At 41.0% G+C, this 23,000-nt stretch overlaps 1 protein-coding gene across 1 annotated transcript; it reads left to right on the forward strand.

Moving 5' to 3' along the window:
* The first annotated feature begins 466 nt into the window (after positions 1 to 466).
* Positions 467 to 18,101, forward strand: LOC127524282 (protein FAM53B-like). Its single transcript, XM_051915752.1, has 5 exons — positions 467 to 734; positions 10,959 to 11,141; positions 13,072 to 13,120; positions 14,886 to 15,529; positions 17,409 to 18,101. The coding sequence occupies exons 2-5, from the start codon at positions 11,055 to 11,057 to the stop codon at positions 17,682 to 17,684; spliced, it is 1,056 nt and encodes a 351-aa protein (XP_051771712.1). The 5' UTR covers positions 467 to 734; positions 10,959 to 11,054; the 3' UTR covers positions 17,685 to 18,101.
* Positions 18,102 to 23,000: the final 4,899 nt, after the last annotated feature.

The raw sequence follows: 23,000 nt of genomic DNA on the forward strand, positions 1-23,000 counted from the left end.
ACCATGATAGAGTTCTGAGCTAGGATGTTTCTGTCATACAGACCAAAATCTTAATCATATTAACAATGATAGTGGAAACTTTATCAATCAGGAAAACCATTAAGACAACAGTCACGACTCATGCAACAATCCCATAATAACCAATGAGTGTCAGAATTCACTGCAGGACCATTGAAAATGACAAAATGTTATTAAAAAGAGTTTCACCAGTTACAACCAATAAGTACCAGTAACTACCAATTTATCAAAGTGCCATCCTTTTATCATTAGAAAGATGTCAAAATACTTATTTATTTAGTGTGAACTCATTCATAAATGAGTTTAATTATACAGGGTGAGGTAAACTTTCCGTGTAGTGGATTTAGTTGTAATGCGTAGTAGTTATTTTGTGTGACGGGTTGGGCGAGTCCATTCAGACCCGGGGGTGCAGCCTCTTTATTTAAATATGTAATATTTATCATAACAGCGTCTGACTTCGTCAGATATCATAAGTGATGTTTCTGTGTCCATTAATCCTGTTCACCGTCAGTTGAAGGTGTTTAGAAGTGTGTTTGTTTGTGTTTCGTGCTGTGCTTCGGTTCCGTGTTCCCCCGCTGTTGTCTGTGCGTGTGATCGGGCTCGTGCAACAGCAGCGGCGGCGGGATGAGCGGCGGACGCGCGCGGGGATGAAGATGATCTGAACGGCCGTATTTACCGATCCGGCCCGCGCGAGGAGACGCGCCGCTCGCTGTCCCGTGAGTATATAAAGTGAAATAATGTACTAAATTGCAGTATATTTCACGATGTTTACGTGGGTTCGCGCCCGTGAGTGAGTAAGTTTCCCGCGACGCTCGCGGACGTCAGTAGCTTTGTTCCCCGAGCGCAGGGAAACACCGAATTAAAGTCAGTCATATTCTTTCATCGATAATGATTAAAAAAAGAAACTTTTCAAAACTCGAGCTGACGAGCAGAGTTTAAGCATAAACCATGTTCAGCTCGAACTGAGAACTCCAATAAACTTCAGAAACGTGCTGAAAAACTGTATTATTCAGTATTTTATAGAGTGCAGTATTTTCACGGCATTCAATATTGTAAAGGGCATTCAGTTTTTTTTTTTTTTTTTTTTTTTAATAGAGTTTTCAGTATTTTAGAGTACTCTATATAATTTAAGTATTTTGATATTGCAGTATATTATAAAATGCAGTATTTAGAAGGGTATTCAGTATTTTAAGAGTATTCAGTATTTTATAGAATGCAGTATTTTAACAGTATTCAGTAGTTTGAGGGTATTTTAAGAGTATTCAGTAGTTTGAGGGTATTTTAAGAGTATTCAGTATTTTATAGAATGCAGTATTTTCAGGGTATTCAGTATTTTCAGGGTATTTTAAGAGTATTCAGTGTTTTATAGAATGCAGTATTTTCAGGGTATTCAGTATTTTGAGGGTATTTTAAGAGTATTCAGAACTTTAAGGGTGTTTTAAGAGTATTCAGTAGTTTGAGGGTATTTTAAGAGTATTCAGTAGTTTGAGGGTATTTTAAGAGTATTCAGTATTTTATAGAATGCAGTATTTTCAGGGTATTCAGTATTTTCAGGGTATTTTAAGAGTATTCAGTGTTTTATAGAATGCAGTATTTTCAGGGTATTCAGTATTTTGAGGGTATTTTAAGAGTATTCAGAACTTTAAGGGTGTTTTAAGAGTATTCAGTAGTTTGAGGGTATTTTAAGAGTATTCAGTGTTTTATAGAATGCAGTATTTTAACAGTATTCAGTAGTTTGAGGGTATTTTAAGAGTATTCAGTAGTTTGAGGGTATTTTAAGAGTATTCAGTAGTTTGAGGGTATTTTAAGAGTATTCAGTAGTTTGAGGGTATTTTAAGAGTATTCAGTATTTTATAGAATGCAGTATTTTCAGGGTATTCAGTATTTTCAGGGTATTTTAAGAGTATTCAGAACTTTAAGGGTGTTTTAAGAGTATTCAGTAGTTTGAGGGTATTTTAAGAGTATTCAGTGTTTTATAGAATGCAGTATTTTCAGGGTATTCAGTATTTTGAGGGTATTTTAAGAGTATTTAGTAGTTTGAGGGTATTTTAAGAGTATTCAGTGTTTTATAGAATGCAGTATTTTCAGGGTATTCAGTATTTTGAGGGTATTTTAAGAGTATTCAGTATTTTATAGAATGCAGTATTTTCAGGGTATTCAGTATTTTAAGAGTATTCAGTATTTTATAGAATGCAGTATTTTAAGAGTATTCAGTATTTTGAGGGTATTTTAAGAGTATTCAGTAGTTTGAGGGTATTTTAAGAGTATTCAGTATTTTATAGAATGCAGTATTTTCAGGGTATTCAGTATTATCAGGGTATTTTAAGAGTATTCAGTGTTTTATAGAATGCAGTTTTTTCAGGGTATTCAGTATTTTGAGGGTATTTTAAGAGTATTCAGAACTTTAAGGGTGTTTTAAGAGTATTCAGTAGTTTGAGGGTATTTTAAGAGTATTCAGTGTTTTATAGAATGCAGTATTTTCAGGGTATTCAGTATTTTGAGGGTATTTTAAGAGTATTTAGTAGTTTGAGGGTATTTTAAGAGTATTCAGTGTTTTATAGAATGCAGTATTTTCAGGGTATTCAGTATTTTGAGGGTATTTTAAGAGTATTCAGAACTTTAAGGGTATTTTAAGAGTATTCAGTAGTTTGAGGGTATTTTAAGAGTATTCAGTGTTTTATAGAATGCAGTATTTTCAGGGTATTCAGTATTTTGAGGGTATTTTAAGAGTATTCAGTAGTTTGAGGGTACTTTAAGAGTATTCAGTATTTTATAGAATGCAGTATTTTCAGGGTATTCAGTATTTTCAGGGTATTTTAAGAGTATTCAGTGTTTTATAGAATGCAGTATTTTCAGGGTATTCAGTATTTTGAGGGTATTTTAAGAGTATTCAGAACTTTAAGGGTGTTTTAAGAGTATTCAGTAGTTTGAGGGTATTTTAAGAGTATTCAGTGTTTTATAGAATGCAGTATTTTAACAGTATTCAGTAGTTTGAGGGTATTTTAAGAGTATTCAGTAGTTTGAGGGTATTTTAAGAGTATTCAGTAGTTTGAGGGTATTTTAAGAGTATTCAGTATTTTATAGAATGCAGTATTTTCAGGGTATTCAGTATTTTCAGGGTATTTTAAGAGTATTCAGAACTTTAAGGGTGTTTTAAGAGTATTCAGTAGTTTGAGGGTATTTTAAGAGTATTCAGTGTTTTATAGAATGCAGTATTTTCAGGGTATTCAGTATTTTGAGGGTATTTTAAGAGTATTTAGTAGTTTGAGGGTATTTTAAGAGTATTCAGTGTTTTATAGAATGCAGTATTTTCAGGGTATTCAGTATTTTGAGGGTATTTTAAGAGTATTCAGTATTTTATAGAATGCAGTATTTTCAGGGTATTCAGTATTTTAAGAGTATTCAGTATTTTATAGAATGCAGTATTTTAAGAGTATTCAGTATTTTGAGGGTATTTTAAGAGTATTCAGTAGTTTGAGGGTATTTTAAGAGTATTCAGTATTTTATAGAATGCAGTATTTTCAGGGTATTCAGTATTATCAGGGTATTTTAAGAGTATTCAGTGTTTTATAGAATGCAGTTTTTTCAGGGTATTCAGTATTTTGAGGGTATTTTAAGAGTATTTAGTAGTTTGAGGGTATTTTAAGAGTATTCAGTGTTTTATAGAATGCAGTATTTTCAGGGTATTCAGTATTTTGAGGGTATTTTAAGAGTATTCAGAACTTTAAGGGTATTTTAAGAGTATTCAGTAGTTTGAGGGTATTTTAAGAGTATTCAGTGTTTTATAGAATGCAGTATTTTCAGGGTATTCAGTATTTTAAGAGTATTCAGTATTTTATAGAATGCAGTATTTTAAGAGTATTCAGTATTTTGAGGGTATTTTAAGAGTATCCAGTATTTTATAGAATGCAGTATTTTAAGAGTATTCAGTATTTTAAGGGTATTCGATATTTTATAGAATGTAGTATTTTAAGAGTATTCAGTATTTTGAGGGTATTCAGTATTACAGAGTATTCTATATCACTGAAGAATTAAGTGTATTTGATGTTGTGGTATTCTATTCAGTATTATTAGAGGTAACCTGAGTATTGAGCGATGAAATATAAACTACAACAGCACCAGAGTCTAATCAAAATGAGAGCAGCTCTAGGGTTTCTTGCCTGTTGTGAGTGCAGATTGTGTTTATCTAGTTATCAGTACAAAACCAGCTTGTTAATTCTGATCAGGCCAAATGCAAATTAGGGATTTTCACTTCTCACTGGGTTTGACCCGTGTGAGTTTCACATGGACTCATATGAGGAGGGTTTGAGTTACTGCCCAGGTAACTGAAGAATCTTCTGGTTTTCAGCTCGTCTGATGTTTTGCAGCGAAGTGTTGTGACACGCAACACAATCTGTTCCTGGGGAAGCCAGTTTTTCCTCCAGTCGCTGGTATGAATGTGTGTTTGTTTCTCACCTCCAGCCGTCATTTTCCGCTGAACTGGCAAGCGTCCCGTGTGCAGCGCCCGCAGTGTGTGTTTCACGGTAAATGAACTGTGACTCTGTTCCGACCAAACCAGCCGGCTAAGGGTTTATCTCTTTCACCTTATTGAAAAGTGTTGATTAGTTGTGTGTTTACAGTGTCTCAGTAACAGAGCGAAATGTTTAGGTTAATGTTTGTAGTGAATAGTTGGGTGTATCTGGTTTATAGACGTCATTTTGTCATTGTTCGACATCATCAGAAATAGAATGCAGAACAGGTTTTACTATTCCTTTGACATAAAAGAGGCTGATTTGGACCTTTTGTGTGCACATATAGACACTTGTGTTTAAATCCCCTCACTCATGTTGGTGTGTTTTATCTTTTCTTTTGTATCTGTGCTAGTTTTCCACCATCTCTTTCAGATAGGCACGCAGTGAGTGACGTGACGGTGATCGTTGTCTTGAGTTTGATCAGCTGAAAGGCCTTTGGACTTCAGGACTCGTTCAGAGGCCTTGTGCGATTGCACCTTTGTTGTACTGCACTTGTGTTTTGATAACTAGGTCACGTAATACATGCGGCCGCAAACACACGCCACAGTGGAAGTTCCCATAATGAATCACAAGATAGTCTTTATGAGGTCGCTTATTTTCAGTTATTGCCAGTTCCATATTTTTGCTGCCTGTTGACATCAGACCCTGAGAGGGAAGTGCTTTATAAGATCATGAATCACCAGAGATTGGCCAAGAAATCTGTGAACAGGCACACGCTTACTTACAACTGCACTGACCACAGTGATGATTGAGCTTTTTTCTACACTGCAGCTTAAACACTATGGAAGCTTGTTTCTGCCATGAAATAAAAAATAAAAAAGGTAATTGCGACTTTTTATCTCACAATTCTGACTTTTTTTCTCAGAATTGCGAGTTAAACTATAAAGTCAGAATTGGGAGTTATAAAGTCAGAATTGCGTGATAACTCACAATTCTGAGAAAAAAAGTCAGAATTGCGACTTTATATCACGCAATTCTGACTTTATATCACTCAGTTCTGACTTTATCACGCAATTCTGACTTTATATTGCGCAATTCTGACTTTGTCACTCAATTCTGTCACGCAATTCTGACTTTATATCACGCAATTCTGACTTTATATCACGCAATTCTGACTATGTATTGCGCAATTCTGACTAATCTCGCAATTCTGACTTTATATCGCACAATTCTGACTAATCACGCAACTCTGACTTTATATCTCGCATTTCTGACTTTATATCACACAATTCTGATTCTGACTTTATATCGCACAATTTTGACTATATATCGTGCAATTCTGACTATATATTGCACAATTCTGACTAATCACGCAATTCTGACTTTATATCTCGCATTTCTGATTCTGACTTTATATCGCACAATTTTGACTATATATTGTGCAATTCTGACTATATATTGCGCAATTCTGACTAATCACGCAATTCTGACTTTATATTTCGCATTTCTGACTTTATATCTCACAATTCTGTCTTTATATCACGCAATTCTTTGACTTTATATCGCGCAATACTGACTTTATATTGCGCAATTATATACTCTTATTTGTATGTCTAATAGGCTATGTCAAAAATGCAAAACGTTTCTTGTCTCGTCACATTCAGTTATGAATTACATTGATCATTTCATATTAATCAAATAATAGCATGTTTTCATTTCAAAACGGCAAAAATTCATAAAAACGTTGATTAGTTTGCATCACTGGATATTACTGTCGGTCGCTGAATCATATTTCAATCGGTCGTCAAATATTAGCATACTCGCCACGTACTCTTTCACTGCTAAAACGAAAGCATCGCATTGGAATTCGCACTTGTCTTCTGTGAACAGTAAGCCCCGCCTTCTTTGATCCGATTGGCCAGCTCACTCATTCTGACAGCGATGAGCGCTGTTAGACCGCTGAGGCAGACCAGCCTAAAAATGTAACTTTTAAACAAGCAAAGTGGTGAATAATGGAATACAACATCAATAATATCAAATATTGGAGGGGACAATTTGGCCATTTCTAATTATTGGGGGGGACTTGTCCCCCTCATTGCCTATGGTGATAACGGCCCTGCATCATGCAGCAGATTCATTTGTTGAAATATGCATGACATAGCTGTGAAAAACAACCTAAAATTCAGTCTGTTCTTCAAAAAAGATCATCATGTGACATATGGAAGTCATACGGACTTCTGTTTTGATACTTTGTGGATTCAACGGAAAAGAGCATCATAAACTTTCTGCTAAACATCTCCTTTTGTTTTTGAAAGCACGTGAGGGTGACTAAAGAATGGCACAGCCATTTTTGGGTGAACCAACCATTTAAAAGCAGTGTTGTACACATAATTTGATAATGTTGTATGTTGAAAACTCACATTTCTTAGCACTAGTGTTGAGGCAAGCGTGTGTTCGTGATCAGTGAGCGTCTGTCGAGAGAGCGGAGCACATGAATGCTGTCTTTGTGTGTCGCTGTGCAAGTGTGGGTTACTGCCTGGTAACAATTTAACCAGCGCTCTGTTAAACAGCCCGTTTCCAGATGAACTTGCATTAAAATAAACTCCACTATAGGCCTGTTTATTGAAGCTTCACGTTTGCGAGCAGACGCGGGTATGAAGTGAGGTTTACCCTAATGAAAAGAGACGCTTGTGCGTGTCTCTCATTCAAGACGCGTCTTTGTGTTTATGTTAAGCGGTCAGGCAGCTGCGTCTCGTGAAAGCGTTCTTTCCCGTTGCTCGTCTCTTGGTCCTTTACGCTACTATTGTGCAAGCTAACAAGATCGGTTTGGCAGCTCGTTTGCGTACGATACCTTGTGGCATTTGACGGCCTGTAAACCCTTGGCTCCCTCTGAGCTTCATTTCTACATGTGTTTCACAATTGGATCTGTGATGTTTCTGTTGCCACAGAGCTGGCCGACCTTGTAAACGGCCCGTGGCCGCGCCTCTCTCGCTAGTTTAGTTTGGTTTGGCCCGAACCGTGAGGCGGCGTCAGCTTGCAGCGAGCTCATATGACTAATTGATTCGCTGCGACTTCCAAAAGCCCTCAAACCCTCGCCGGGCAGGTGCTGAATGGAGAGCTGCGGTTTTGCCCTTTTCTGGAGGGGTTTTCTATTCACGCTTTTGGTTTTGAGAAGATTTATGTTCAGAATGAGTTGGCGGCCATGTGGGCTCTGGGAACGTCAGCGAGGCTGTAACGTTAGACCTCTTGGGTGTGTTTAACAGCAGAAAGTTCACGCAAAACACACTGAAAGGACCGAGTTCCTCCTCCAACATCTGCCTGAAATGCTCGTAGTGTTTTTATAGTGATAAACTTTCCTTTCTGGATCTCTGGGTCTTTCCCACACCGCAAGTTCACTGTGAAAAGACCTTTATTTTGTGATTGTCTCGTCGTGTTTTTATCCAGCACTGTAATTTGCATGAGGGGAAAGTCATTAACATGCCAGAAAATGATCATGTCATGCCTGCGGCTCACATACTGTCAGTGAGGAATCTGACAAGTTTTTCTCACGTGAATTCTTCAGGTGTTCGGCGCATGAGTTTCTCTTGCACTTTAATTAGCTGCGCTGTTCTGTTTGTCCTTCATTACAGGCCGTCATATAAAAATAAAAATTCTGTTTGGCTTTCATACATTGCTCTTTTTTGCACTGAAGAATAATAACTCCAGTCTGTTCCTCATATGGTTTGAGCGACATGAGAGTGAGTAAATGATGACAGAAGTTCCTGTAATCTCTTTGTTTGTACCCAAAGGAAATGTGCCACTCTGCTGATTGGCCTGAAATGGCTCTTAACGTTGAGTCACGTATCCGCGGCGCTGAAGTCAGTCTCGCCCTTCAGATAGAGCCTTATCACTGCCAGGGTGTCCCGTGAGTGCGGAGATATCAGACACCCTCAACACCACACGCAGCTCATGTGTGACGCCACACGCTTCCATTAGACGTGTCACGCAACATGTGTCCTGTTTACCCACTTCCTCTGGTCTGTCAGACGCCCAGCACAACTATAAATAAGGATTTAATGTGTAGTCTATAACACAATTTTTATGTTTGAATTTTTCTGGATTCTATTTATTGGTTTGAGTCATGAAAAAGCATGTCTGATCAAAAGAATATATAAATCGTAAAGCATTAATAAGTTAACAATAAATACGTCCCTTAAAATCTGTATTAAATTCCATTTTAGTTTCCACCCAAATTCTATGTTGACTTTTAAATTTTTCTGGATTTTGTGTATAATGATTTAAATCAGATCAGAAATGGTGTAAATCACATTAATTCCACATCATGCAGATCATGCATCACAAAATTAATCTGTACACTTTAGGATCTCACAGATTTAACTCTTTCACCACCAGCAGTTCATCATTTTCAGATCATTTTCACAAAACTTTCATGGCCCCAAGAATATTTTCTTGCATATTTCGGAACATGCAATATATGAAAAGAAAGAACGGAGCCTCTGCTTTTAAACAACAACAAAAAACATTTTATTCTAGCTTCATGCTTTATTTTTATCAACACTTCAATATGGTTAAATTTCATAAAAAAACAACATTCGTGTTTTTGTCAAAGACTTCACATTCAGAACGATGATCAAAACACAGATGGAGTAGATAAAACATACAGTCGTTTCCTCTTCATGGGTTGATGTTTCATTTGCTCACGTTCTGCAGTTTTTATTTAAATGCTGTTGAATGTTTGATGATCGCGTTATTTTACACGTGCGTCAGCAATGCTTCTATTGCTTGTTTCTGCTTCTTCCTCGCTTGTTTCTGAATTCTGATATTCTGTACTCTTTCAGAAGATGCATTAATCCCTTGGTATACTTCGTTTTTACACATACACTACTGTACGTGCACAGTCTTGCAAAGTATACTTCATTTGACCCGTACGCGTACACAGGCGTTCGCATGCGCAGTCTCTCCCCACGAGTTACAACAAATGATGGTACTTTCTAACCTCTTCGCACGATCTCTCGTCTATATAGGCCTCCGTTGTTGTTGTAGCTTGCATGCATTCCGGTCTGTTCTGTTTATGCAGTTTTTCTTTGACTACCTTGTGAATCGACGCCCCAAGGGCACGGTTGCCACCTTGTGGATAAAATAATTTACAAGTACGCGCAGTTACAGACATCTGGCAGTGATGTAATGTAGTGATGTAAACATCTTTCACAATATGTAATATAAGTCTCTGGTGTCCCCAGAATGTGTCTGTGAAGTTTCAGCTCAAAATACCCCACAGATCATTTATCATTTGTGTGTGTCCCTTTAAAGGCAAATAAGCTCCGCTTTCCAGAAGAGGGCGGAGCTTTAACAGCTCGCGCTTCGGTCGCTCAACAACAACAAAGCTGGAGAATCTCACGCAGCCAAAATGACGACGGTGTTCAGCCTTACATTGTTCAAACCGGAGTCGACACTGATGGAGAGACTCAGGAAGAAGTTACAACTTTTAGATTGCAACAGGATGATGGTGGAGAAAGAGTTAATGACATAGCTGGCCAATTATGTTCATACAAACACATTTCCTTTTACATCATCTGATCTATTTTGAACTTTTTTTTATTGCCTCTGTAATAAAAACCAATGATAATTTCAGCAGTGAGAAGGCTGGACATATGTCAAAGACTGGTTATATAGTCTTAGTTTTTCCTACTTTTTCAGCAAACCAGCAAACTTTTTCCAGGGATGCATTGAGTTCACCTTCGGTCGTGATGTGGCCTTCATTTCACATGAAGAGATGCTGCATTTATGCATATAAAAATTACGCTTGAGGGTGAACACGACCCGCACTCAAACGCACAGAAAATGTACACGTCCAGTTATCTGAGCATTAGCTAAAGATGAATTGCTGCAAAGCTCTAAACTCACATCTGGCTCCAATCAGCTGCTCTTAGAGTTACTCGAGGAACGAGGCAGCTGTGTGTTTTGATAACCGTGGGGCCACACTTATTTTCAGCTTGTCCTGGAGGAAGAGATCACATGACCTTGCCTCTGGACGCGAGTCTACAATACGGAGCGATTTAGAGGACTCGCTCCCGCAGGCCGGGTTTAGCTTGTGTTTTGCACAATCTCGGGTAAATAAAACGGGCAGCTTTAATAGAGCTGTATTTATTGTTAACTTGTTAATGCTTTATGATTTATATATTCTGTTGATTAGACATGCTTTTTGGTGATTGAAACAATCAAAGTGTCATAAAACTAAGGAATAGGAAAGACACCTTTATTGTAGGCTGCTATTTTTCATAACTTCGACTGCTGCTCACGGTTACGTTAACTTGAGTTGGACTTTCTTGCTCAAAGATAAACATAAAAGTTGGAAACTTTGTAATCCATCAGCAGTTTATTGTTCCCTGAAGATGATTTCACAAGTAACGGTTGAAGTCGGGTGAATGATGTGATTCACGTGAATTCAAACACATTCGAACATGTGCTTCCCTCTTCTTCTCTGTCCAGGGTGAAGAGGTCATCTGAAGAGCGTTCGGGTCAGCGCTGCACTTGAAGAATGAGCTTCACTAGAACTCTCTTGCACTGGAATGGACTGTGGCAAAGATGTGTGTTGCCATGGTAATTATTCACACTAAAACACTGGAAAAGAAGGCCGTCGATGATGTAACATCCAAAGAGTCTCTGCAGCTGGTAAGAAACGGCACTTCACTCAGTTTAAAGGCCGAGATGGATGGATGCATAATTTACCCTCAGTAATGATCACTGTTGCGGTCGAAGTTGATTTTAGCGGCGCTGTAAGCTTTGGCTAGATTCATTTAACTAGAATCATGGCAATCAAGTGTAATAATTGTAAATAGCTCACTATTTTTAGGTGTAGTAACCCAAAACTCACTTTATTTTCTGTATCCACCTTATTTTAAACATTAAAGCCCCGACATACTTAAAGCAAAATCAAACAACAAATTGGTGTGACGTAATTTAGAACAAAATCAGGCCACAACGAAGTTTGTTTTCGGGAGTTTGAAACCGTTAACTTTCCAGAAAACCTGGTAAACACCTTGAGATGTGCGTGGCTTCTGATGTCATTCATTTCCAGTTATTTTAGCTGTACAAAACAGTGCTTTATGCTGCTTGATATTGCAAATTAGCATATTATTTAAGGGTTCAAGCACGTAGCGCTGAAACTCTATTCAAGGATCAGTGTTCTCCCCTAAAAGTGATTGGGCAGACAAAAACCATAAGTTGTCGAGACTTGAAACTTTGAGGGATGGTAGTACTCACAACGTCACCAAGGATCGGCCTGACGGGGGCGCTACAGCGGTGAATCGCTTATAATGCCTCGGATTCGATTGTAGTTTGTCGAAATTTTAGGGTGTTTTGGATTTTTTGAAAAACCTACTTTTGCTAGGTTTTTGACTCTATCGGAACCGAACCAGTGCAGCAAGATTCTCTGGAGTCTGATTATCAATAATTATCAAAAAAAGTGAAATTTCGATTCACGGTCTCTAAGTGCCGCCAAAACGTTCGAAGTGGGCGGAGCTGCTATTACTAAAATGGCTATAACTCATGAACGGAATGAGATATTTTCACCAAATTTGGCACACCTATGTAAAAACTCATTTGGTGGTTGCATAAAAAAGGATGCGGCAACTGGCCGCTTAGTGGCGCTATAACAGGAAACAAAACATGAAAATGGCTATAACTACTTCCCCGTCAGTTTGATTGACTTGAAAATTGGCATGCAGTGTCTTTGTCTGAGTTGCCATGATTGTCTATGAGGACATTTGCATATCTAAAAAAAAAACATGTCCGCCATCGGCCAAAGAAGTTTGAGCAGCTATCAGACAAGGTTAACGGAGGCCGATTGGAATGAAACTCACTGAGCCTGTGAGAAATTCAAAAGAAATCGGCCACCGGGAGGCGCCTTCGCATTTTTCACGTTTGTGTAAAGGATTGTGTATCGTGCGATTTTCCGACATTCGTATCACATGGTAGAACTCCTCATTCTGAGCAACTCTGGCTCTAGGACCGCCGCTGTCCATCAAATCGTTCGTTAAATATCGGAGATTATTTCAAAAACCAACTTTGGCGAACTAGTCCTAGGTTTTTGGCTTAACCTTGATAACTGTTAAAAAGCTTAAAAAAACATATATTTCCTATAGTAAATTGGCTGTAAATGGTCTTTCCATCTATGATCGAGATGGTTACAGGTTTGCTAATTAAAACATAATACCTTTTTACACATGTGCTGAAAGGCCTTAAAGCGCTTGAACCCCGATAAATGCTGCTTGCAGCTATATTTTCATTTATTATCGTGTTCATAAACGCACTGGTTTGTAGTGCAAATAGTTTCTACTCTAGAGTTTACTACTCTTCTAGTTATTTACCTATAGTGGCTAATAAATCAACAGAAAACAGTGACTTGCACAGTGCCAAAATAAGGTGGCACGAGACACTGTCATCATGAAACCTTACTAGAGTTCAGTTTCACGGGTTTGAGCCGATCAGACTGATACTGGTTATCTGAGAATCCTCACGCTTCGCTCGTGCAGCTTTACTGTGCGGTTTACATGATGTTTCGATCAAGATGCTCCTCTGATCTATCTGTGTGTTTCTACAGCATGAGCCACCAACCATGAGCCAGGCCCTCTTCTCCTGCGGAATCATGGGTAAGTGCATTTGTTTCTCGCCGAACAACTTTCTGTTCTGCATTTGGACCAGCGTATCTTCACCTGCATGAAAGAGTGAAACAGAAAGTGTGTCGCCCTCAACATCTGCTTATTTTTTAAAAATTTTAGCCTCAAGCTTGATACCCACGAGGCCTAGTTTTAGATGCCACAGGTGCATGTGCCAACCGGTGTCATGTGTGAACGGTTGGATGTTTGTGTGCTAGCATTGTCTCCAGAATAACTCCTCACAGAAAACAGAGGTAGTGAAATAATGGGGCTAGTCTTTGAGCGGAATAAACACAGCCCAAAAGCAGATCAATAGGGTGTTGTGCCTCCGTTCGGTTGGCACCCGATCGCCTGCGATGGCACATAACGCCTTGCCCACAACGGTGTGTGCCGGGTAGGCTCCTTTTGTTTGCTGCGTGCCCACAGCCAAAGCTTTTTTGGTTTTGACTTGGGAAAAATGCCTTTCTGCACCCAGACGTGCTGCTGCTGTCCTGATCTGCTGGGATAAAACTGAGAGACACGGTGCATTGGAATTATCTGCAGATCATATAGATGAGGTGAAGTGACAATATACAGTATACGTTTTACAGTAAATTACATTTTCCTGACTGGAAATCATAGGGCCCCAAGTATAGACTGTAGAGTGTGAGAGTGTTTCTCATGTCTCAGTTTCACATCATTCTGAGTTATCACAGCTCTGGCGATGTAGTTCGACAGTAGTTGGTCAGCGGTCTCATGCAGTGCGCTAGTGTTTTTCATGCTCTCGACACACAGATGTTTGGCAGCCTGCCACCAATCAGACGGCTCTATTTCTGGCCTCTTTTATTTCTTAGGCACAGCTGTGTTGTTTGTGAACCTCTACAGGCTCTTCCTGTGAACTCGGCCCCTCTGCTTCTCTTTTGTTTTTCTCTGTCATGTTAAAGAAACATGTCAGACTGGGGGTTGATGCATTTACTGGATCAGATCTGAATGATCCTGTAAATGCTGTGGTTTTGACACTTATTCATGGGAAGTTGTGAAACGTTGTGATGTGTGACGCTCGTAAACGCATGAGCCTCCTTCATACGAACTAAAATGTTCTTAGTCATGTTTCTTTGTGATTTGTCTACTTGTTTATTTTATGTGCAATGCACAAAGTCATCCGTTGTGAGTAGGGCTGCACATAAAATAAAAAAAAAAAATAAAAAAAAATATAGGTTTACTGTGCTGATTGTAGGGCTATAAAAATGTGGTTATACATGAGAATGGCTATAAAAATATTGTTTATTATTACTAAATAAATATAAAAATTACAAAAAATCAAGAATTACGGAATATAAAAATGACTAAATAAAGCAAAATAAATTTTAATAATTTTAAAATAAAAAATGTGAAAAAATGACATAATTCTACTTGAATTTTACAATACAACAGTGAAATTACAATACTAATATTAATGGCTTAATTTCGTCATTTTCAAATCTTTTATTTTGACAGAAAACCGCAGGGGTTCTCTTTTGTTGTTAAGCGCTTCTCATAGAGTGATACAGTCGTGACGTCAAAAGACTTTCCTGTAGGTTTTTATAATGAGGTATTTTAATTTATGAGTAAAATAATGTCTGTGGTAAACATAAGTTGACGATACTTGAATATTTTCTTCCACAGCGTAAATTACACACAAAAATCGATCTAATAATTGCACTAAGCCATATCATGATTTAGGTTTTATTTCGATCAACTGTGATCGTCTCTGATTCTCTCGCTGTGTTTTGTTTTGTAGAGTCAGGACGGTGGCCGGAGGTCGGCGGGGTGTGTGGCGTCCAGCAGCGGCCCGTGGGCTCCAGCCTGGAGAGCCTGTGGGACAGCGTGCGCGAGACGGGCGCCACGGGAAGCATCAGTGGTTTGCTGCGCGATCTGAGTCTGAGCGAAGCGCCCTCTCCTGGCAGCGCCGCCCCGCCCAGCAAACGCCAGTGCCGCTCGCTCTCCTGCTCCGACGAGCTGGGCTGTCGCTCAACGTGGCGGCCGCAGGGCTCGCGCGTGTGGATGGCTGTGGAGAAGCGCCGCTGCCACAGCGGGGGAAGTGTTCAACGCGGAGCCTTCGCTCCGTCCGGGTTTCCCGCCATGCAGCGCAGCTCCAGCTTCAGTCTGCCGACACGCACCGAACCCTTCGGCCACGGCTTCTCTTTCTCCGTGTCCCCGCAGACACCGCAGCCTCTCTACCTCTCGCATGAACAGATCTGCCCGACCGAGCCCAGCTCGCCCGAATCAACACCTGAGCTGGAGCGCCGCGGCAGTCAGGGCGGACTGGCCCGCAGCCGTTCGCAACCCTGCGTCCACAATGACAAGAAGATCGGCGTGAAGCGGAGGAGACCGTCGGACTCTCACAAACAGAGGCCTTCATTGGACCTGCTCAAGATGACACAGGTGTGTGTATGTGTGTGTGTGTTCCTGAATTAATGCTTCAGTCAACCAGTAGCAGATGTTCCTGTGATGATCTCTGCTAGTCGTCTGTCATCGCTGATCACCCTCATCTGGTTAACACACTGACTCCAGGAACTGAAACAACCATTACAGGAGCACAACCCTCTGTGTGTGTGTGTGTGTGTGTGTGTGTGTGTGTGTTTATTGTTTGCTGTAGCCACGCACGCACACACACAATGTTGATCATTGTGTCAGTGGAAAAACGTCTCTGTTTACAAAACAAATACTCAGTTGCCATAGTAATGATTCCTGACCGCTGATGTAACGCATAAGAGCTGGTCAGTTAGTTGTCAGTAGTGAAATACTAGACGACTGATTTCTGCCATCAGATCATTACTGCGTCCGATTGGCCGGTTAACAGAAGAGGACTTTAATATCCAGTTCTTAAAAGTTGCGTCACAGTTGCAAACGGACTTATTACTTAACATTTTCATTTCTGCATTTTAAATGTGTATATAAGGGTAAAATGGCAGTTCAGCAACATCTAGATGAGCTCAAAACTACAGACGCGAACTAAAACACACAAAACTAGACTTATTACCTTAGTTGGTCAAACTAGTTCTTAAAGGGATAGTTCACCCAAAAATGAAAATTGTCATCAGTTATTCACTCTCATGTCTTTCCAAACCCATAAGACTTCTGTGCATCTTTGAAACATATTTTTAGTGAAATCTGGGAGATTTCTGTCCCTCCGTTGAAAGTTTGTCCACCCCAAACTCTTCATAAAGAGATCATAAAATAAATCCATATGAATAGAGTTCAGTTTTAACATGGAGGCTAAGTTAATGCAGCTGGCCCCATTTCAGTGGGTCTTTAAATTGTATATATTGTGTTATAACTGTTCTAGACACCATTAGAAACCATCTCTGTTGAACTCTAGCAATGAGGAACAGTCACCCGCTGCTGCTGATGTAACTTGATCTGAATAATGACACTATTGTCTTTTTAGAGCTGCTTTATAGCTGAAATTGAATTGGTCTCATATTTAAAGTTTGCATCATTGATTCCGTTATTTTCCTGTTTATTACTGTGAAGCTGCTTTAGAAATAAAGCTGTGTTTTTCTGCTGCTGACGTCATGTTTTGCTGCTGACGTCACGTGTGTGTGTTTTTCTGCTGCTGACGTCACATTTTTTTCTGCTGCTGATGTCGTGTGTTTTTCTGCTGCTGACGTCATGTATTTCTGCTGCTGACATCAGAGCGTCACGTGTTTTTCTGCTGACGTCACGTGTGTTTTTTTTTTTTTCTGCTGCTCACATCACGTGTTTTTTCTGCTGCTGACGTCATGGGTGTTTTTTTTTGCTGCTGACGTTGTGTGTTTCTGCTGCTGATGTCACGTTTTTCTGCTGCTGATGTCACGTTTTTCTGCTGCAGGCGTGTGTTTTTCTGCTGCTGATGCCACGTGTTTTTTCTGCTGCTGACGTCACGTTTTTCTGCTGCTGACATCACAACATCACGTGTTTTTTCTGCTGCTGACGTCACGTTTTTCTGCTGCTGACATCACAACATCACGTGTTTTTCTGCCGCTGACGTCACGTTTTTCTGCTGACGTCAAGTGTGTTGTTCTGCTGCTGACGTCACAATGTCACGTTTTTCTGCTGCTGATGTCACGTGTGTGTTTTGCTCCTGACGTCAGGTGTTTTTCTGCTGTTGACGCCACTTTTTCTGTTGCTGATGTCACGTTTTTTTCTGCTGCTGATGTTGTGTGTTTTTCTGCTGCTGACGTCATGTATTTCTGCTGCTGACATCACAACGTCACGTGTTTTTCTCCTGATGTCACGTGTGTTTTTTCTGCTGCTGACGTCACGTGTGTTTTTCCCACAGAAGCTGCAGGACTTTCACAGTCTCAGCTGTCCAGGATTCACCGGCGATGACCAAACGCTCCCATCCAGCAACCTGACGCTCCACGACGAAGGCGACGTCACGTCTGACCGGCCTCAGCGCGGCACCAAAGAGGACGCCGTCATCCACCAATCCGAGGGCAGCTGGCCGGGAGCGAAGGAACGTGAGTGTCTGTGGGCAGGGCTGTGCAGCCGGAGGGGGCGGGACGTATTCCAGCTGGGCGGAGAACTGGACATTGAGCAGATCGAAAGAAACTGAGATGATCCCAGCATTAGTGGACAGGACGCTCCTGTTGGATTATTATGGGATGAACGCTTCAGTAAGTGCACGCGGGGCACACGTAATCGACTCAGGGTGAAGGATGTCACGAACGTGATCCGACAACATGAGAACATGCACACACACACACACGTTTAGATTAGCAGGCGTTTCACACGAGAAACACTCGCGCTCTGACGTTCATACGGATCTCACACACACACACACACACACACACACACACACACACATTAAAGGGCTTCAGATGTATAACAGTAGTAATATCAGGTAATTGAGTTCCTCACTGGTGAAAAAAGCTATTAGAACTATTTTTGTCTTTTTTACATTGAGTAACTACAGAAGTAAATGTACTTATTTCTCTATGAATAAACAGCATTTTAATGCGTTTGTAAGAGCGCTGTGGTGTGTGACTGATTGTGAATCTGAATCTCATGTCTGGCTCATATTTCACCCTGAAATAAACAAGTGTGTGGCATTATTTTCCTGATATTTATGCAAATGACCATGTGAGTAAATCTCATTACTGTAATGCTAATGTGCTTTTGGCATTTTATTCATGCTGATTTTAATAAAAAAGCATAAAGAGTCAGAACTGAAGTGTCGATGATGACGGATGATTTCGATTTAAGCATTACATTAATGTACTTAATTATCATGAAAATAATGTCACTTACACACACTCACTCAAACACACGCATACACACTCACACACACACTCACTCAAACACGCATACTCTCTCACACACTCACTCAAACACGCATACTCTCTCACACACTCACTCAAACACGCATACTCACACACACACTCTCAAACACGCATACACACACACACACACTCTCAAACACGCATACACACACACACTCTCAAACACGCATACACACACACACTCTCAAACACGCATACACACACACATACTCGCTCAAACACGCATGCTCAAACACACACTCGCTCAAACACGCATACACTTACACACACTCAATCAAACACACGCATACACAGTCACATACTCGCTCAAACACACTCACTCAAACACACATACACACACACATACTCGCTCAAACACACTCACTCAAACACGCATACACACTCACACACACTCGCTCAAACACGCATACTCTCACACACCCTCAAACACGCATACACACACATACTCACTCAAACACGCATACACACACACATACTCACTCAAACACGCATACACTCACACACTCTCAAACACGCATACACTCACACACACACTCTCAAACACGCATACACTCACACACTCTCTCAAACACGCATACACTTACACACTCAATCAAACACACGCATACAGTCACAGACATACTCAAACACGCATACACTCACACACACTCTCAAACACGCATACACACACATACTCGCTCAAACACACACTCACTCAAACACGCATACACACACATACTCACTCAAACACACACTCACTCAAACACGCATACACTTACACTCAATCAAACACGCATACACAGTCACACACATACTCACTCAAACACGCATACACTCACACACACTCTCAAACACGCATACACTCACACACACACTCTCAAACACGCATACACTTACACACTCAATCAAACACGCATATAGTCACACACATACTCAAACACGCATACACTCTCACACACACTCTCAAACACGCATACACACACATACTCGCTCAAACACACTCACTCAAACACGCATACACACACATACTCACTCAAACACACACTCACTCAAACACGCATACACACACATACTCGCTCACACACTCACTCAAACACGCATACACACTCACACACACTCACTCAAACACGCATACACTTACACTCAATCAAACACACGCATACAGTCACACACATACTCAAACACGCATACACTCACACACACTCTCAAACACGCATACACTCACACACACACTCTCAAACACGCATACACTTACACACTCAAACACACGCATACAGTCACACACATACTCACTCAAACACGCATACACTCTCACACACACTCTCAAACACGCATACACTCTCACACACACTCTCAAACGCATACACACACACTCAAACACGCATACACACTCTCACACACACTTGCTCAAACACGCATACTCGCACACTCGCTCACTCACTGAAACATGCATACACTCTCACACACACTCAAACACGCATACACTCTCACACACACTCTCAAACACGCATACACACACATACTCGCTCAAACACACACTCACTCAAACACGCATACACACTCACACACACACTCGCTCAAACACGCATACTCTCACACACCCTCAAACACGCATACACGCATACTCACACACTCGCTCAAACACTCACTGAAACATGCATACACTCTCACACACACTCAAACACGCATACACTCTCACACTCTCAAACATGCATACACACACACACATACTCGCTCAAACACGCATGCTCAAACACACTCACTCAAACACGCATACACACTCACACACTCGCTCAAACACTCACTGAAACATGCATACACTCTCACACACACTCAAACACGCATACACTCTCACACACACTCTCAAACACGCATACACACACATACTCGCTCAAACACACTCACTCAAACATGCATACTCTCACACACACACTCTCAAACACACATACACTTACATATACTCGCTGAAACACTCTAAAACACGCATACTCTCACACACTCGCTCAAACACTCACTGAAACACGCATACACTCACACACACTCTCAAACACGCATACTCACACACATACTCACTCAAACACACACTCACTCAAACACGCATACTCACACAAACGCACTCATACACGCATACTCACACACTCGCTCAAACACACTCACTGAAATGCGCATACACTCTCACACACACTCTCAAACATGCATATGCTCACTCACTCAAACACGCACACTCACACACACATACACGCATACTCACACACTCGCTCAAACACTCACTCAAACATGCATACTCACACACTCACTCTCAAACACACACACTCTCACACTCGCTAAACGCACGCACACCCACACACCCACACAAGCACTCACACTCATGTACACACACAGCTCTCACTCACACACACACACACACACACTCACAGTATTTTAGGAATACGTACAAGAATAGAGTCTAATCAGTGAACTCAAAAATCACGCAGGCGGCACTTCTGCACAAATACAAATGCAGCGATTTCCTGTTGAGGTGAGAGCTCTTCCTCTGAGAGGGGTCATGTGTTTCATTGAGGTCCTGTAGACGGGTGGAGACCAACCGTACAGCATCGTAAGATCTAACGCACAGACTGAGACTGTCATACCGTTTATTTCCACAGTGAGCTGCTCTGATCTCTCAACAGGAAATACTGATCAAACACACAGGAAGTTCATTCCTCACTCTATTCAACTGTACTCAAGGTCTCGGTCTTTTGTTGATGTTGGTTTCAGACGACCATACACTGTTGCTATGGATACCTGTCTGTCTGCAACACAGGTGTGTGTGAACGCCCGTCTGATTATTCCTCATTTCCTGTCCAGCAGGACGTGCGTCCACATGTTTTGATCATTCCCAGACCTCCATTTGTGTTATTTCAGGGTTTTCATCACTGTTATTGTAACGTATAGATGTATTGTAAGTTGATGAAGAGCACTGGTGCCGTATGACCGTGAGATCGGCCTGAACATGCAGTGAAATGTTCCAGAATGAAAACATACTGACAGAAAGCTTTAAAACTTCCTGCACACTGAGATCCGTGTCTGTTCTGAGGTGCAGGAGCAGCAGCGGCTCTTATTTCACTCATTAAACTTCAACAATAGACGTGACCTAGAGCCAATCTAGACGAGGGTTTTGTGTTTTAACCCTCTCACTCCTCACCCAGGGTTAGACATGGCCTTGACTCGGGGTTAAACTCGTTCAGACGAGCGGTCGTTACAGCCGATGCATTACAGTGAAAGAGAGTGACGTTTTAACATCAGAGGCATAAACTCATTAAACTAGTCTTACAAGTTAGTCATCAAATGTTTTTGTTTAAGACTGATTACCTCTTGTGTAATTGCTAGTCAGTCAAACTGGTTATTAAGACTCGGTGAGAATTGAGGCTGTTTATGGAACTGAACAGATCAAACACTTTACTGTGAGTTTAAGAAGTGTGTGAATCACTGCAGACGCATTTCAGGAGCTGTGTGAGAAAGACAAAAGCTGTGTGTGTGTGGAGTGTGCGAGTGTGTGCGTGTGAGTGTGAGTGTGTGTGAGTGTGTGTTTGTGTGCGAGTGAGTGTGTGTGTGTGTGTTAATGTGTGCTAGTGCATGTGCGTGAGCGTGTGTGTGCGAGTGTGCTAGTGTATGTGAGTGTGTGTTAATGTGCGAGTGTGTGTTAGTGTGCGAGTTTGAGTGAGTGAGTGTGTGTGTTAATGTGTGCTTGTGTGTGTGAGTATGTGCATGAGTGTGTATGTACGTGAGTGTGTGTATGTGCGTGAGTGTATGTACGTGAATGTGTGTGTGCGAGTGTTAATGTGTGAGTGTGTGTGCGTGTGAGTGTGCTAGTGTGTGTTTGTGTGCGAGTGTGTGTGAGTGTATGTCCGTGAGTGAGTGTGTGTGCTAGTGTATGTGTGTGTTTGTGTGCGAGTGTTAATGTGCGAGTGTGTGTCTGAGTGAGTGTGCGTGTGAGTGTGCTAGTGTATGTGAGTGTGTTAGTGTGCGAGTTTGTGTGTTAATATATGCTTGTGTGTGTGTGTTAGTGTGCGAGTGTGTGAGAGTATGTGTGTGTGCGTGTGCACGAGTGTGTGTGAGTGTATGTCCGTGAGTGAGTGTGTGTGAGTGTGCTAGTGTATGTGTGTGTTAGTGTGCGAGTGTGTTTGTGTGCGAGTGTTAGTGTGCGTGTCTGAGTGAGTGTGTGTTAATGTGTGCTAGTGTGTGCGTGTGAGTGTGCTAGTGTGTGTGTTTGTGTGCGAGTGTTAATGTGCGAGTGTGTGTCTGAGTGAGTGTGCGTGTGAGTGTGCTAGTGTATGTGAGTGTGTTAGTGTGCGAGTTTGTGTGTTAATATATGCTTGTGTGTGTGTGTGCGTGTGCACGAGTGTGTGTGCGTGTATGTGTGTGAGTGTATGTCCGTGAGTGAGTGTGTGTGAGTGTGCTAGTGTATGTGTGTGTTAGTGTGCGAGTGTGTTTGTGTGCGAGTGTTAGTGTGCGTGTCTGAGTGAGTGTGTGTTAATGTGTGCTAGTGTGTGCGTGTGAGTGTGCTAGTGTGTGTGTTTGTGTGCGAGTGTTAATGTGCGAGTGTGTGTCTGAGTGAGTGTGCGTGTGAG

Source organism: Ctenopharyngodon idella, chromosome 12, assembly GCF_019924925.1.
Source record: "Ctenopharyngodon idella isolate HZGC_01 chromosome 12, HZGC01, whole genome shotgun sequence".
Taxonomy (NCBI): domain Eukaryota; kingdom Metazoa; phylum Chordata; class Actinopteri; order Cypriniformes; family Xenocyprididae; genus Ctenopharyngodon; species Ctenopharyngodon idella.